Source organism: Phodopus roborovskii, unplaced genomic scaffold (assembly GCF_943737965.1).
Source record: "Phodopus roborovskii unplaced genomic scaffold, PHOROB, whole genome shotgun sequence".
NCBI lineage: Eukaryota > Metazoa > Chordata > Mammalia > Rodentia > Cricetidae > Phodopus > Phodopus roborovskii.
The window spans coordinates 72,839,891-72,852,823 of NW_026126418.1; the positions used below are offsets into that span (position 1 = coordinate 72,839,891).

At 53.3% G+C, this 12,933-nt stretch overlaps 1 protein-coding gene across 1 annotated transcript in view; it reads left to right on the forward strand.

The window, feature by feature from the left end:
- Nucleotides 1-9,853: 9,853 nt before the first annotated feature.
- Lamc3 (laminin subunit gamma 3) overlaps nt 9,854-12,933 on the forward strand; it is a 58,624-nt gene continuing 55,544 nt past the window's right edge. The window contains exon 1 of the mRNA XM_051185139.1: nt 9,854-10,271. Coding sequence (XP_051041096.1) covers nt 9,854-10,271 — 418 coding nt within the window. The remainder of the gene's footprint in view (nt 10,272-12,933) is intronic.

The following is a 12,933-nucleotide window of genomic DNA, read 5'->3' on the forward strand; positions in this document are numbered from 1 at the left end:
CCCAGCACTCAGGAGGTAGAGGGCAGCATGATCTTCATGAATTTAAAGCCAGTCTGGGGGCTGGCGAAATAGTTCAGCCTTTAAGAGCACTGGCTGCTCTTCCAGAGGACCTGCATTCAATTGCCAGCACCCATATGGCATCTCACAACTGTCTGTAACTTCAATTCTGGGGGATACTCCCTGCCTCACACACACCAATACACATAAAGCAAACAAATAAAGCCTAGGCTAAATGGAAAGTTCCATTCTGAGCCTCAGAATGAAGCCCTGTCTCAAAAAAAAAAAAAAAAAAAAAAAAAAAAAAAAAAGGGGGGGGAATGTAGCTCAGTGGTAGAATGTTTGTCTTTTGTCTAGCGTGTGTAAGGTTCTAGGGTCAATCTCTCGCAACATTAAAAAGAGAGAGAACTAAGATTATATGAGAGGTGACAAAATCTTGGCAAGATGGCTGCTGTGTGACACAGCTGACATGCTTGCACAACTGTGTGTGAGCAGAATGGTTGGTTTCACGGTCTGCAAATTGTGCCTTCTTTTGGAACTAAGGCAGCTTCTATCCGTTGCCTGCCAGGCTTATCTTAGATGAGCCCCTGGCAATTGGCAACCCCTGTCACCCTGAGTCTGTGTGGAGGCAGCCTGTTGTGGCAGGAGAACATAGTAGGGTGAAACCTCACCTCAATAGTCTACTCTTTCCTGTGGTCCCAGATGTCACTCTAACTACCAACACGCTAACATCAGGGAGGGACCTGAGAGGTTGGAGATGTGGGCAGGGAGGAAGGGTGGGCAGAGGGGGAAGGGGACAGCAAGGTCCCTCTGGCTGATGGGACTGGGCAGAATGTAGGAGGACTGTCACGGGGCAGGGTAAGCAGCCTGAACAGACAGCTGAGTCAAGATTGGTGGTGAAATTGCAAATCACAGCCATGGGTGTTCCCATGCACAGCCAGTTACTGCTGAACGCTAGAGCCCAGTGGGACGCCCAGAATTCTCAGGAGTTGCTGTAGGGGGATGAAATGTCACAGCCACTTTGAAGAACATGGCATCGATGAGCAATGGCATTCACAAAAGGTCTCACATAAGGGTGTTCATAGCAACTTTCTTCATGACAGCCTCAGATCAGAAATGGTCCAGTGTCCACCCAGGATGGCTGGTAAATGAATGTACCTTCCCACAGTGGACAAGTACACAGCAATTGAGACACAGCTGTGACTCACACACATTAAGGAGGAACAAACGAGAAAACCATACAAGAGCTCCTGTTACATGATTTGCTTCACTTGAATTCTTGCCTACTGAGTTCTCAGTCACAAGGACAGGTTATGCCCCACCCCCACCCCCACCCCCGACCCTTGCCATGGTGTGCTGCCCATCACAGGTCCAAAGCAACAAGGCTGACCAATCCTGGACTAGAGCTGCAAAGCTGGAAAGCAAAGCAAACCTTTCTTTGTTATAAGATTGTCATTTCTGTTATGGTATATTGTTACAGGAATGGCAGGGAATCCAAGGCTCCACAAAATGAATGGTTCCAAGAGAGAAAGTGGTTATCAGCTCTCAGTCTGTAGCACTGTGAATGGGCCAGTAGGTGACAGAGGCCCTGGGGATACTCCCTACCAACCCCAAGCTTTGTGCATTTGAAACTAGGCAGTCTGTCACAACAGCCACTTCCTGTCCTTTCTCATAGTCCTTTCTCTCTGGGTGGGGTAGCCAGGGCAAGCAGATGCCTGCCTCAATGGGGGCAGGTGGTCTGAGCAAATTGCTATGTATTTTGGGGATCCAGCCTGTTTGTCCTATGGGGAGGGGCTGGCAGTGAGTATCAAGGGGGACCAGATTCTGATTATAACTTCGTAACGGGCGCTGGCTACTCGTGAGGCGTTGATATTTATGGAATAAATACGGTGCGATTTATGGCCGTATCTCCCTCTGATGTCCTATCTGATATGCAATTCAATTTCTTTTATTGTTTTTGGATTTTTGCCACCTAGGAGAACCCATAAATAAATAAATATATGGGCGAATGGCAGCCGGCAGGCCAGGCCGGGGCTGCCAGCCCGGCGTCTCCAATCCCATATTAGGCCCATCGATCACACGTTATGAAGCCGGAGCCTGTCCCCTGGCTGGGATGAGCTGCAGAAGGGCCGGTCAGTCAGTTATTTAGGGGCCTCAGTTGGCAGCCTGCCCTGCCTGTCCTCTGCCTGCCACCAGGCTGTGATATCCCTCTGCCTACTTCCATGTGAGGCTAAGGAGATGTTGTCCTGACTCTCGTGTGGGCAGAGAGCACCTCGGGCACTTGGCTCCAGGGAGGCTCTCTGCTCCAGGGAATAACTGTGTCCCCTAGGAGGCACTCAGCCCCAGGACCCCGGGCTGAGTCACCCATACCACAGGTTCATGTCCTCTGAGCAGGGGTGCCAGCCCCTTGGGTTCTCTTTGGATATGAGAAGAGCCCAGACACACGAGGCACAGAGACACAGGCACTCACAGAGCAAAGCACTAATGGCCATGGGAACCAGCAGTGTCCTGCCATCAATGACCCCCTTTTGGTGGTGACAAAAAACTTTAATAGCTGACTCCCAGGACTGTCCTTACTGGCGATAGCACCCCAGTGTGTAATAGGACAAAGCAGGAGTGCTGGGGTGGCTTTGGTGCATGGATGTACATATGCATATGCATATACATATACATAAGTACATATATATTATATACATATATATCTCACTTCTGTGTCATGTACTCCAGAACCTCATATACGTTTACATACCAGATACATGCCATACCACATGTACACACATGTATATACCAGCTATGTTACAAACTACATGCATACATACAGCATAGCCTTCCACAGCACACACAAACATACATATACATACATACCATGTGTTCATACACCCACACCAGACCTACATATATGTTCTTCCAAATACATGTGTATGCACACACCATGCATACCACCTTCCAATATATCATGCCTGCATATACAGACACATGACATTCACACAAACACAGATCCCACATACCATGTATCCCTAACCCTATCCCTGCCCTCAGGCCCACTGGAAAGTCCCACAGTCCTTAACTGTCCTTTAAGACAAGTCACCCGAGAAAATCAGGTTGCAAGCAAGGGTGCAGTCAAGCTGAGACCCCACTATGAGGGTGGCCTTGGCTGCTGTGTGCTCACCAGGCCCCAAAGCCCAGCAGGAGATCCCAACACATACCCAAGGATGCTGGGCCAATGTGGGTCTCCACCCTTTGGGGATCAAACAACTATTTCACAGGGTTGCATATTAGATATCCTACATATCAGATATTTACATTGCAATTCATAACAGTAGTAAAATTATAGTTATGAAGTAGCAATAAAAATAATTTTATGGTTGGAGGGTCATACAACATGAGGAATGGTATTAAATGGTCGTAGCGTTAGGAAGGTTGAGAATCACTGTGCTAGGGGAATATGAATGAGTCATGGGAGGGCTGGAGGTAGCCTCACTTCCTGCCTGGCTCTCTGAATATGTGAGTCACTTGGCCTCCAGGAGCCTCGGTTTCCACTCCTGTATCATGGGTCTAATGTCCTCCCCAACAGAATCATCTAGAGGAGGAATCCCATGACCATGAGGTGCAGGAAGGGGACCTCTAATGTCACTCCCCAACCTACCTACTGCCCCTCACTGCCCACCCTCTTTCTGCTCACCACCTTTGTCTTTGGGGAACTCAGATCTGGCATCCACACTGTTTTATTTTCTGTATCCCCCGGCCTTAGCCTTCAGCAGGGGCCCGAGCAGGCGGAACATAAATTTCCCACCACCCAGAAGAGCCCCATTAGCAAAGCCATGCAAATGCTAAGCGGTTCCCGGTGCAGTCCCAGGCGGGAACTCGCCTTCCTTTGACATTTGTAAAGTTCACGTTTTCAAAATAAAGCCACGTGAAAGCAGAGGTGGCTCTATATCACTTCCGTCAAGGGCTTGCCAGCTCCTTCCCTGCCCTTGGCCTTCACTTCCCCTTTGAGGGGCCAGAGGCTCTGGGGAAAGCCCCACAGTGGGAGGGGGAAGCCACCGAGATGGCATCTTTTTCCCAGCCTGCCACTGCTCTCTGTCACAGCTCCCGTATTCATGCTTCTCTCCCCATGAGATTAGCTGAGCACCTCGTGTATACCCTTCCTAGAATGCGTCAAACCGGTAGCATTGTTAGGAAAGTGCCGGCCGGAGGAGGGCCACTGGGTGCCAGAGGAAGTGGGAATGAGCCAGGTCCCTCGAGGAAGAGGGCAGCCGGGTCCCAGAGGAGGCATGGAAAGGAGAACCTGCTTCTAACACAGCCTCAGAGGCTGCCCCTTTCTCACACTGCTAGGAATTCTGGGGCCCAGAGAGGGAGACAGTCCCGCCCAAGGACACACAAAATGGCTTCTGGACACTTCTTTCAAATGGTCTCTAGTGTGCACACACTGTAAAATTGGTGCTGTCTTCTCTAGGCCGTGTTCCTAACCTGAGCTTCAGTGTCAGGCCCATCCAGGGTCCCCCGCCCAGTCAGCAGTGGGGGACCCACCCCCAACCTCCCTGCCCTGGATACCCCCTACCACATGCTTGGGCCACAGTGCTCCCTGGGCCCCCACCTGGCCACCGCTCTCCATTAGGTCCCCATCCCACTCCTGTTTTGTGAGCACCCGTGCTTCTATCGCAGCCTGGGGAGGGGGCGGTGCAGGGGGGCAGGGATCATGCAAGCCCACTCCCGCCACTGGATGCAACCTGGCTTCCTTTGGGCTCTTGCACACTGCCCACCTTACCCTTCATGCCCCACCAGCCTCTTTGCAAACTCCCATTAGTTCCTCTCTTACCTCTGAGCCTCTCGCATGCTGTTCCCCATCCTCCCACCTTCTCAAAGGAGACCCTGCCTCCTCCAGGAAGCCTTCCTTGACCTCCCCAGACAGGCTAGACACCTCCTCTCTACCCTCACCTCTAGTTAAGTTGTGTTATTCTCCAGGTCCCCCAAATGCAGGGGTATTTCCATCATCACTCATCCCTTGGTTCCCCGCATCCAACCCAGGCCTCTGCACCCCCAGGAGCACCTTCCTCCTCTCTCTGAACCCACAGCTGACTCATCCCACGTCCAGGGAGCCTAGCACTGCTGGGAGCAGTGGAGGAGCTGAGACAGTTTCTGGGCTGAGTGATGACACGCCCCCAGGACACCCCGTCCCTCTCCTGTCTGATGGTGTTACCTCCTTAAGAAGAGATGCTCCCAGAGGTGACAGTGGAAGGGCTCTGTCCACTGCAATCTGTCTGACCCCTGCCTCTCCAGGTTCCCTTGTCCCATGTGACAGAAGTCTGCCGGGCTGCCACCTCCTCCAGGACGCCTGCCAGATTGCCCTGCCCTGTCCTCCCCTGGGAGCTCCTCCAAGCTCCTCAACAGACATAAGCATTGAACTTGTCTCTTCACTTCCTGTATCACTGTCTCCCTGTCACCCTGATTTTCCAGGGAAGTTGGTGAAGTCACTGACAATCCATGTCCCCTGCATCATGGAGGCCATAGAGCTTGGGTGGGCACAGAACAGGCAGCCCTGGAGGAGTGAGGGAGTGAGGGAGTGAGCTAGCACATTTGGAGCAATGCAGAAAGAAAGACCCCAGCGGCTTGCTCCTTGTCACTTGGCAGGGTGGTGCCTTGTAGGGGTCCTCCACATCCACATCCATGGCACACCCCAACTATTCCCCCTGCTCTTGGGGCTGCAGACAGAGCAAGTGGCACCCCACTAAAAAGAAAGGAAAATTGACACACAGGCACATAGGTAGACGTACAGCGGCGTGGAGCCAAGCAGGACTTCCATTGCGCATGTAGGGAAACTGAGGTGTGGCACTACCCAAGGGACCTCAGCATGTCAGGGCCCAGTCCTGGGCTCCTCTCCCGGCATCCAGAACAGGACCCTAGGCTGGGCTGTGGAGCATCTTCTGCCTCGGGGGTGCTGGACTCTGAGCCCCAAAAGGCTGCGCAGCACTGAGCTGTCAGGAGGGATCAGCAGCCCCAGCATCTCCCTAGATTTAATTAACGGGTCTTTCATCTCGGTCCTGGAGGAGTCAGCTATCTTCTGTCTCCTTAATTAACGTTCATTAAGCAAATCAGAACAACGGAGGCTTTGCTCCCTCCTCCTTGCCTGGAAGGTTTTAACCCTTGGTAGGTGGGCTTGGGGAGTCTGAGCAGAGGACCTGAGCACCATACAGGCACCTAATTCCCCCTTCCCCCCCCACACAGATGGGGATGAACCTGCCTGCCACCACTTCCCTGTGGACACCTGGACTCCACCCCATCCAACTTCCTAAAGGAAGCTAGTACTGGCATGCTATCACTCCAGAACCTTACATGGCTCTCTATTGTTGCCCTTGTCTAGATCAGAGCCCTGCCTGTTTTATTCTCTCCCCTCACCAGTCCAGCCTCACCTTCCTTGTCCTCTACACCCCCGTCCTCCTCCATCCCCTACTCTTTAAGGTGTGCAAGCCCTGCCCACACAGTCCCTTTCTCTCTCTGGTTGCTCTTCCCAGAGAGATCCCAGACAAAACCCTCCTGGAAGACAGGGTTCAAAGCTAGCAAGCCAGTGAATCCAGTAAACCAGTGTCTGCAAGGCCCTTGCAGGGCATATGGCCTTGGAGTTGGGGGTGGGGCTTTCTACTCTTCAAAGCAGAGCACAGGGACTGCCACACAGGGTTCAGAGATGGGACCTCAAAGCTCCTGCCTAGAGGGAGGTCGGCCATGTCTGCTGGAACTTCTGTGGGTTTGGATTACATTGATTGGGGTTCCTGGTGTCAGGGTGGGGACAGACACTGAACCTCCTCAGAGCCTCCTTTTGTCTCATATTTTCTTGCAGTGTGGGGACCCTGTATGCTAGGCCTGTATGCCTTCTGTATGCTAGGCCTGTGCTCTACTACTGAGTCTCCCTGCGGCCCTTCCAAATCCCATCGTTACAGAATGGCACAGGGTAGACCACCCCACCCCTGGAGGGGTGAAAGTGTGAGTTGGCACAGGGTAGACTACTCTATGTAGGGGTGAATGTAAGAGTTGGCACAGGGTAGACCACCTTCCAGAGGGGTGAATGTGTGAGTTGGAGCAGGGGTGAACATGTGAGTGAATCCTGAATGCACTAACTCCTTGATGGACTTGCTGCCATGCCCTCTCATGGTCCAGCATTGCACACAGGAAGTCCTTAGCTGTCCCATTTAGCCCTCTTCAGCTGTTATAGATAAGTTTATTGCTGTGTCACCCGTATCTTGAGAGTCCTGAGACTTCGAGGGTACACAGGTCCCTTGTGTGTTGGAGGCACACTGGATTCTGTACTTGTCCCCAGTCCTCTCCTAAGAAGAGCCAACCAAGGGAGGGGCTTGGTTGGCTTACTGTCCTGAATGCTATTTCTCCAATAAAGGTCCCAGTTCCTGCTTTGTACAACTGGTCCCAGACCTCAGTGACTTTACAGGGCCACTGGATCCCAAGACTTAGGGAGCTGGGTGACTCTCAGCCACAAAGCCCTCACAGGAAGGATGAACGCCAACCGTGCACTTCCCCTCACCCAGCATTATCCCCACTGAGCCTGGAATGTGGGCACCCACCCAGCTGCCTAGGCAGAGACTGTCCTGATAATGGGGTGAAAGATGGCTAAAGGCCCACAGGCAGCTGGAGGCCTGGCTCTGCCCCCTCCTGCTGAGTGTTCCTGGGAGTCACTCCTGTCTCCAAGGCCCTTGGAGTGGGAGTCACTCCTGCTGGTCTACAGGCCTGTGCCAGGCTTTACAGGCCTGTCATGCGGAGCCCAGGCGGCAGGGGCAGGACTGGAGGAGAATGAGGCAGACAACCTTCCTTCCCTGGATTTTATTCCCTTCTCAGGTCTGTTCTTGGCTGATTGCTGGTCAACTCCACAGAGGGGAGCAACCATGGGCCACCATGTTTTTGGCCTCTAGGGGGCAAGAGAGGCCTGTTCCTGTACTATAGCCAATGTCGCCACCTGGTGGTTGATGCTGTACACCTTGGGGTCTCAAGGAAAGAAAGGGAAGTGCAACACCTGGGTCCTTAAAGGTAAGGACCACCACCGAGGTCACCCAAGGCAGGGATGTTGGCCCAGCTGATGATCATCCAGCTAGCCCTGAAAGAGGCTATCACCTGTAGCCCGGGCCCCCAAACCAGCCTGGATGCTGCCAGTGCAGGCATCCTCTGTGGTAACATTTCCTTGTTCATCCTGCTAAGGCCAGAGGACTAGCAAGCATGGCAGCCTTTTGGGGGTGGAGAGCAGGTCCTGGTGATGGGATGAGGCTGAAGCAGGGTGCCATGGTATCAGTCCCACGCCACGCCATGAACTTGTCTTTGTCCTGTATAGGGCCTGCAGGTTTGGTACTTTCAAGGGGCAAGAGCCAAATGTGCCTCATGGTGTTCCCAAGGCCTGCACAGTGAAGTTGGACACAGGGTGGTGCTTGCCCAAGCCCAGTCTAGCCAACCTTGCAGGGTGATGGAGCTGTAGCTCAGCTGCTTGTGTGTAGAGTAAGATCTTGACTTGATTCACTGTAGTGATCACTGTTGATCTGGGCTCTGGGCTGCACATGTTGCTCCAATACTTAGGTATTTCTGACGGGCCTTATTTATGTGCTCGAGGGAAGGCTGGAGGGGCCTGAGGGGCTGCCACAGAGAACATTGCTCCCAGGGAAGCTGCCACCACAGTACAGCCACCTCTGCTGGCTCTGATAAAAGCCAGGGTAGTGGGGCGGATCATGATGCCACTAGGGCTATGGCCAGCACACAGGGGCCTCAACACAGGCTACAGAGCTGAAATAGATAAGGCAAAGCCGCCTTTTTCTGGGACCTCATGTATACCAGAACATTCCATCAGAAGGGCAGGAGACAGCTCTGGGGGTCCTGGCAGCTGGGTGGAGAAGATGCAAGGGCAGTCTTAGTGAGAGGCGGTGGGCTCTGCCACACCCACATTGGTGATACAGAAAAGACCCAAATATGTGGCTAATGGCTTCTGTGTCATGCAGCATGGATCCTTGCCTACTCAGTCTCTCACACAAATCAATAAAAGCCTCGTAGGTTGAACTGAGAGAGTAACTAAGAACCTCACCCAAGCTGAGTCCTTGATTGAGAGTTTTTAGGGGTGTGGTGGAGGAGTCCACTCTGTTTGCAGCCAGGGGTAAGAGCACTGATCTCCTCGGTCTGTCACTCGCTCACCCTCTCCTGCGGAAGGGCTGGACCCCTGCTGGACCTCTCCACTCTAGGCCTTGTGGGTGTGACAGTGACCATCTCGGCGGTATGTCTCTTACATGGGGTCATTTTGTTTCACTGTCTACAAAGGCCCACAGCTGCTTTGGGAAGGACATAAGCTTGGTGGAGAGGAAGTCAGGCTTCTGTTGAAAGCCCCTTGGTAAATCCCAAGTGAAGATACCAGCTTTGGGAAGAGAAGCCAGGAGCAGCAGCACTTTTGAAGGAGAAACGCAAACAAGTATGGAGGGAAACTCCCAGAGGTCGTTCTGCCAGGTGAAGACCTGAGCAGGCCTTGCCTTTTGGCTCAGGAGTGCTCACATGCGCACAGCTTCCATAGAAATGTCCCAGTAGCAGGATGAAGCGCGATGTCTTTACCCAGCCCATTTCTCAGAAAGGACTGCCAGCTGGGCTCACAGTCCCGGGTCTGCAGCCAAACCAGAACAAGCAGGCACTCCCGGACACGTCCAGCAGGTGGGGGTGAGCACGAAGGGACTGAACTTGGACCGTGGGACGTCGCCTCCGTGTCCCGCCCTCAGATGCCGTCGGTTCCCGCCTGCAGGGGAGGGCTGAGGGGCCAGTGGAACCAAGAGACTGAGCGCTGAACGCAGAACAGAGTGGATAGGAACGCCCACGGAGCCGGGCGCGGGCCATGGCTGTGTCCAGGGACCTGTCCTGCCTGGCAATGGTGGTGTTGGTTGCGCGGGTGTCCCTAGTGATCCTGGTGGTGCTAGAGGCGCATTGCGCAGTGGGTGCGGGCATGGGGTCTTGCTACGACAGCGCAGGTCGTGCACAGCGCTGTCTGCCTGAGTTCGTGAACGCGGCGTTCGGCCGACTCGCTGAGGCCTCGCACACGTGCGGACGGCCCCCTGAGGACTTCTGCCCGCACGTGGGAGCGCCGGGCGCCGGGCCACAGTGCCAGCGCTGCGACGATGCTGATCCCCGGCTCCGCCACGATGCCTCCTACCTCACAGACTTCCACAGCCCCGATGACAGCACTTGGTGGCAGAGCCCATCCATGGCCTTCGGAGTGCAGTACCCCACCTCAGTTAACCTTACCCTGCGCCTAGGTAAGCATGCGTCTTCCGCCACCTTGTCTCCATCCCATGGAGGCCCTGGCAGAGGAGGAGGGCTGTGCACCTAGGACAGGCTGCAGGACCCAGGACCTGTAGCCTCTGAGCTGCAGGAGACCACCCCGAGGGATACCACTAAGGGTTTCAGGGAGCACAAAGCCCCCCTCAGCTTTTCCAGAGCTGCAGATCTGGAAGCAGCAACAATTCCCAGGAAGAACTGTTAGGGAAGTTGGGGGATTGGGGATGACACCTCCTTGATGACCTGGTCTAGTCAGGGACTCCTAATTGGGTCAGCTTCAAAGGCCCGGTGGTCCTCTAAGGTTGTGAGCAGCCTGGGATGGGAGTTAGAGCAGCTGCCACCAAATGTGTATGCTGTAGCACCCTGGGCAGGGCAGCCAATGTCTCCCCACCACCGGATAGCCACCCCGGGCATTTGGCATGGCCCCTCTGCCCTGCTCATGATGGCGCCACCCAGCCTGGGCCAAGTTGCGGGAGCCTAGACCCCTGGGGGTGGGAACCCAGGGCCTCCCTGAAGTTGGAATGGCCTCTGCCCACTCCAAGTCCAGATGAGCCCATTGTCCTCCTTGGGTTCCTTGCTATATCCTGGACACTGCAAATTTTCCAAAGCGTTGATAACTTGGATTTGGTATTTTTATAACTCATGTTGGTACTAACCCTGACCTGAGGCTATTTATAACTTTGGGTATCCCAATAAGAGCCGATATTCACACATTTTGCTGCTGAAATCTCATTTGAATACAGCCTACGGCCCCAGAATGAAGCCCATTAGGTAAGCACCCCATCCCTTAGCTACAGACATCCTCATAATAATACCCCCAAGAAGTTCTGAATGCCAAAATACACTTGGAGCCCAAGTTTGGATGACAGATGATAAACTATGTCCCCATGAATAACTGGAAACTAAGAGAGGTTAAGTGTTACATGCACAGACACACAGTTGGCTGCTAAATAACATTCAGGACATAGACATTCCTGTGCAATGGAGATCAGGATACAAACTTGGCATGTGCTGTACCACTCATGACTAAGCTGGTTCTTCCTAGACAGGGGTGGCAAAGCCCTGGCAAGGGCTAGGAAATGTCCTTGTCCTCCAAAAAGAGAGGTGGGAAGGATATTTAACCCCTTCAGCAGCACAGGGAGACACATTCCTCTCCTATCCCAAACCTGGTTCCCAGGAGTGAGAACATGGTCTCTCTGACTGGAGCAGGAGGTGGGACTTGGGTGAGGGGGAGTCTGCCCAGACAGGAAGCAGGAAGCTAGGGGAGTTGGCTGATGGGGCTGGCAAGACCCCAAAGCCATGGGAGGAATCTGGGCAGGGTGGGGGACGGTGAGGGAGACATAGTGTTCCCTAACAAAGGCTGTCACACATACCCATGGAATCCAGATGCCAAGGAGGGAGGCTCAGGCCTCAGGCACCAGGGAAGGAGAGATAGAGACGGAGTGGGGAGTCTTGTGTTTGCCTTAGGGGCAGCACTGTTCATAGCAGTGCTTGTGCTATACTGATAAAATGTTCCTGCAATCTTTAGATGCTTCAACAAGTAGCCTCCAGGCACAACAGATCCTGGGCTGTGAATGTGAGCAAAGACTCCATATGCACACGCATGTACAAGGCACATACATATGTTGGGCCCTCCCTTGGGCCAGCACCTACTGACAGCACCTATCCTATTGGATGGCACCAAGCTCATAGGCAGAAAGACTAGAAGAGTTTGTACCATTAATGAATGAACAAATGAATGACAATATCACACTGCATCCTGGACACTGGGCCGGTTCATTGTTCTCTTGTGGTTCTGAAAGCCTGATAGGGTAGTAATCATGCAGTGATATTTTGGACTCAGGCACTGCACAGCCACTACTGGGAAGTTGGAACTCTGTGTTCACCTCAGTTTCCCTTCCTGTACCATGAGGACAAGAACAGGGCTGGGGAAGTAGCTCAGTTGGTAGAGTGCTTGCCTAGCATTCACAGGCCCTGGGTTCGAGCCCCATCATTAAATAATGCTGATAAAATGTAGAAGGTAGAGGCAGGAGAAACAGGAATAGTTTAGCCCTGTCTCAAATACAAACAAACAAACAAAAACAAAAAAACAAAAAAACAAAAAAAACAAAAGTTGCTGCATCTAAGGACAGTAATGCAGCTCTAGGTGGCACTGTATCAGGGAATAAGGGCTCACCCTGTTGCAAAAGACATCCGGATCCAGGGCCTTGTTGTGATGGCCCATTTGGGGGCCAAGTATCCTAATATTGCTGCAGCTAAGTCATAGACTCATGATATCCAGGGATCAGGAGTCCCCTGGCCATTAGCTGAGGTGGGCTGGTAACACCCCATCAGTCCTCTACTGCCCCTGTTTGCTGGGAGGGGAAAGTAGGAGGCAGCTCTGGCTAGGGTCCCCTGGAGGGGGTGGAAGTAAGGAGTGGGAGAAGAGGAGGCGGAGGTCAGCTAGGGATGGAGGTCACAGCGTTCCCAGCTCCCCGCAGCTCCTGACATCTGGTCCAAATCCTATCCCGCAGTTGCTATTGAGCCAGGCCTTCCTGTCTGTGATGAAAGGCCACAGTGGGGATGGTGGGGCTGGCCACTCTCCGTGCGTCACCGGAGCCTGGAGAAGACAGCAGGGCTAGGGAAGAGGAGGAAATAGAG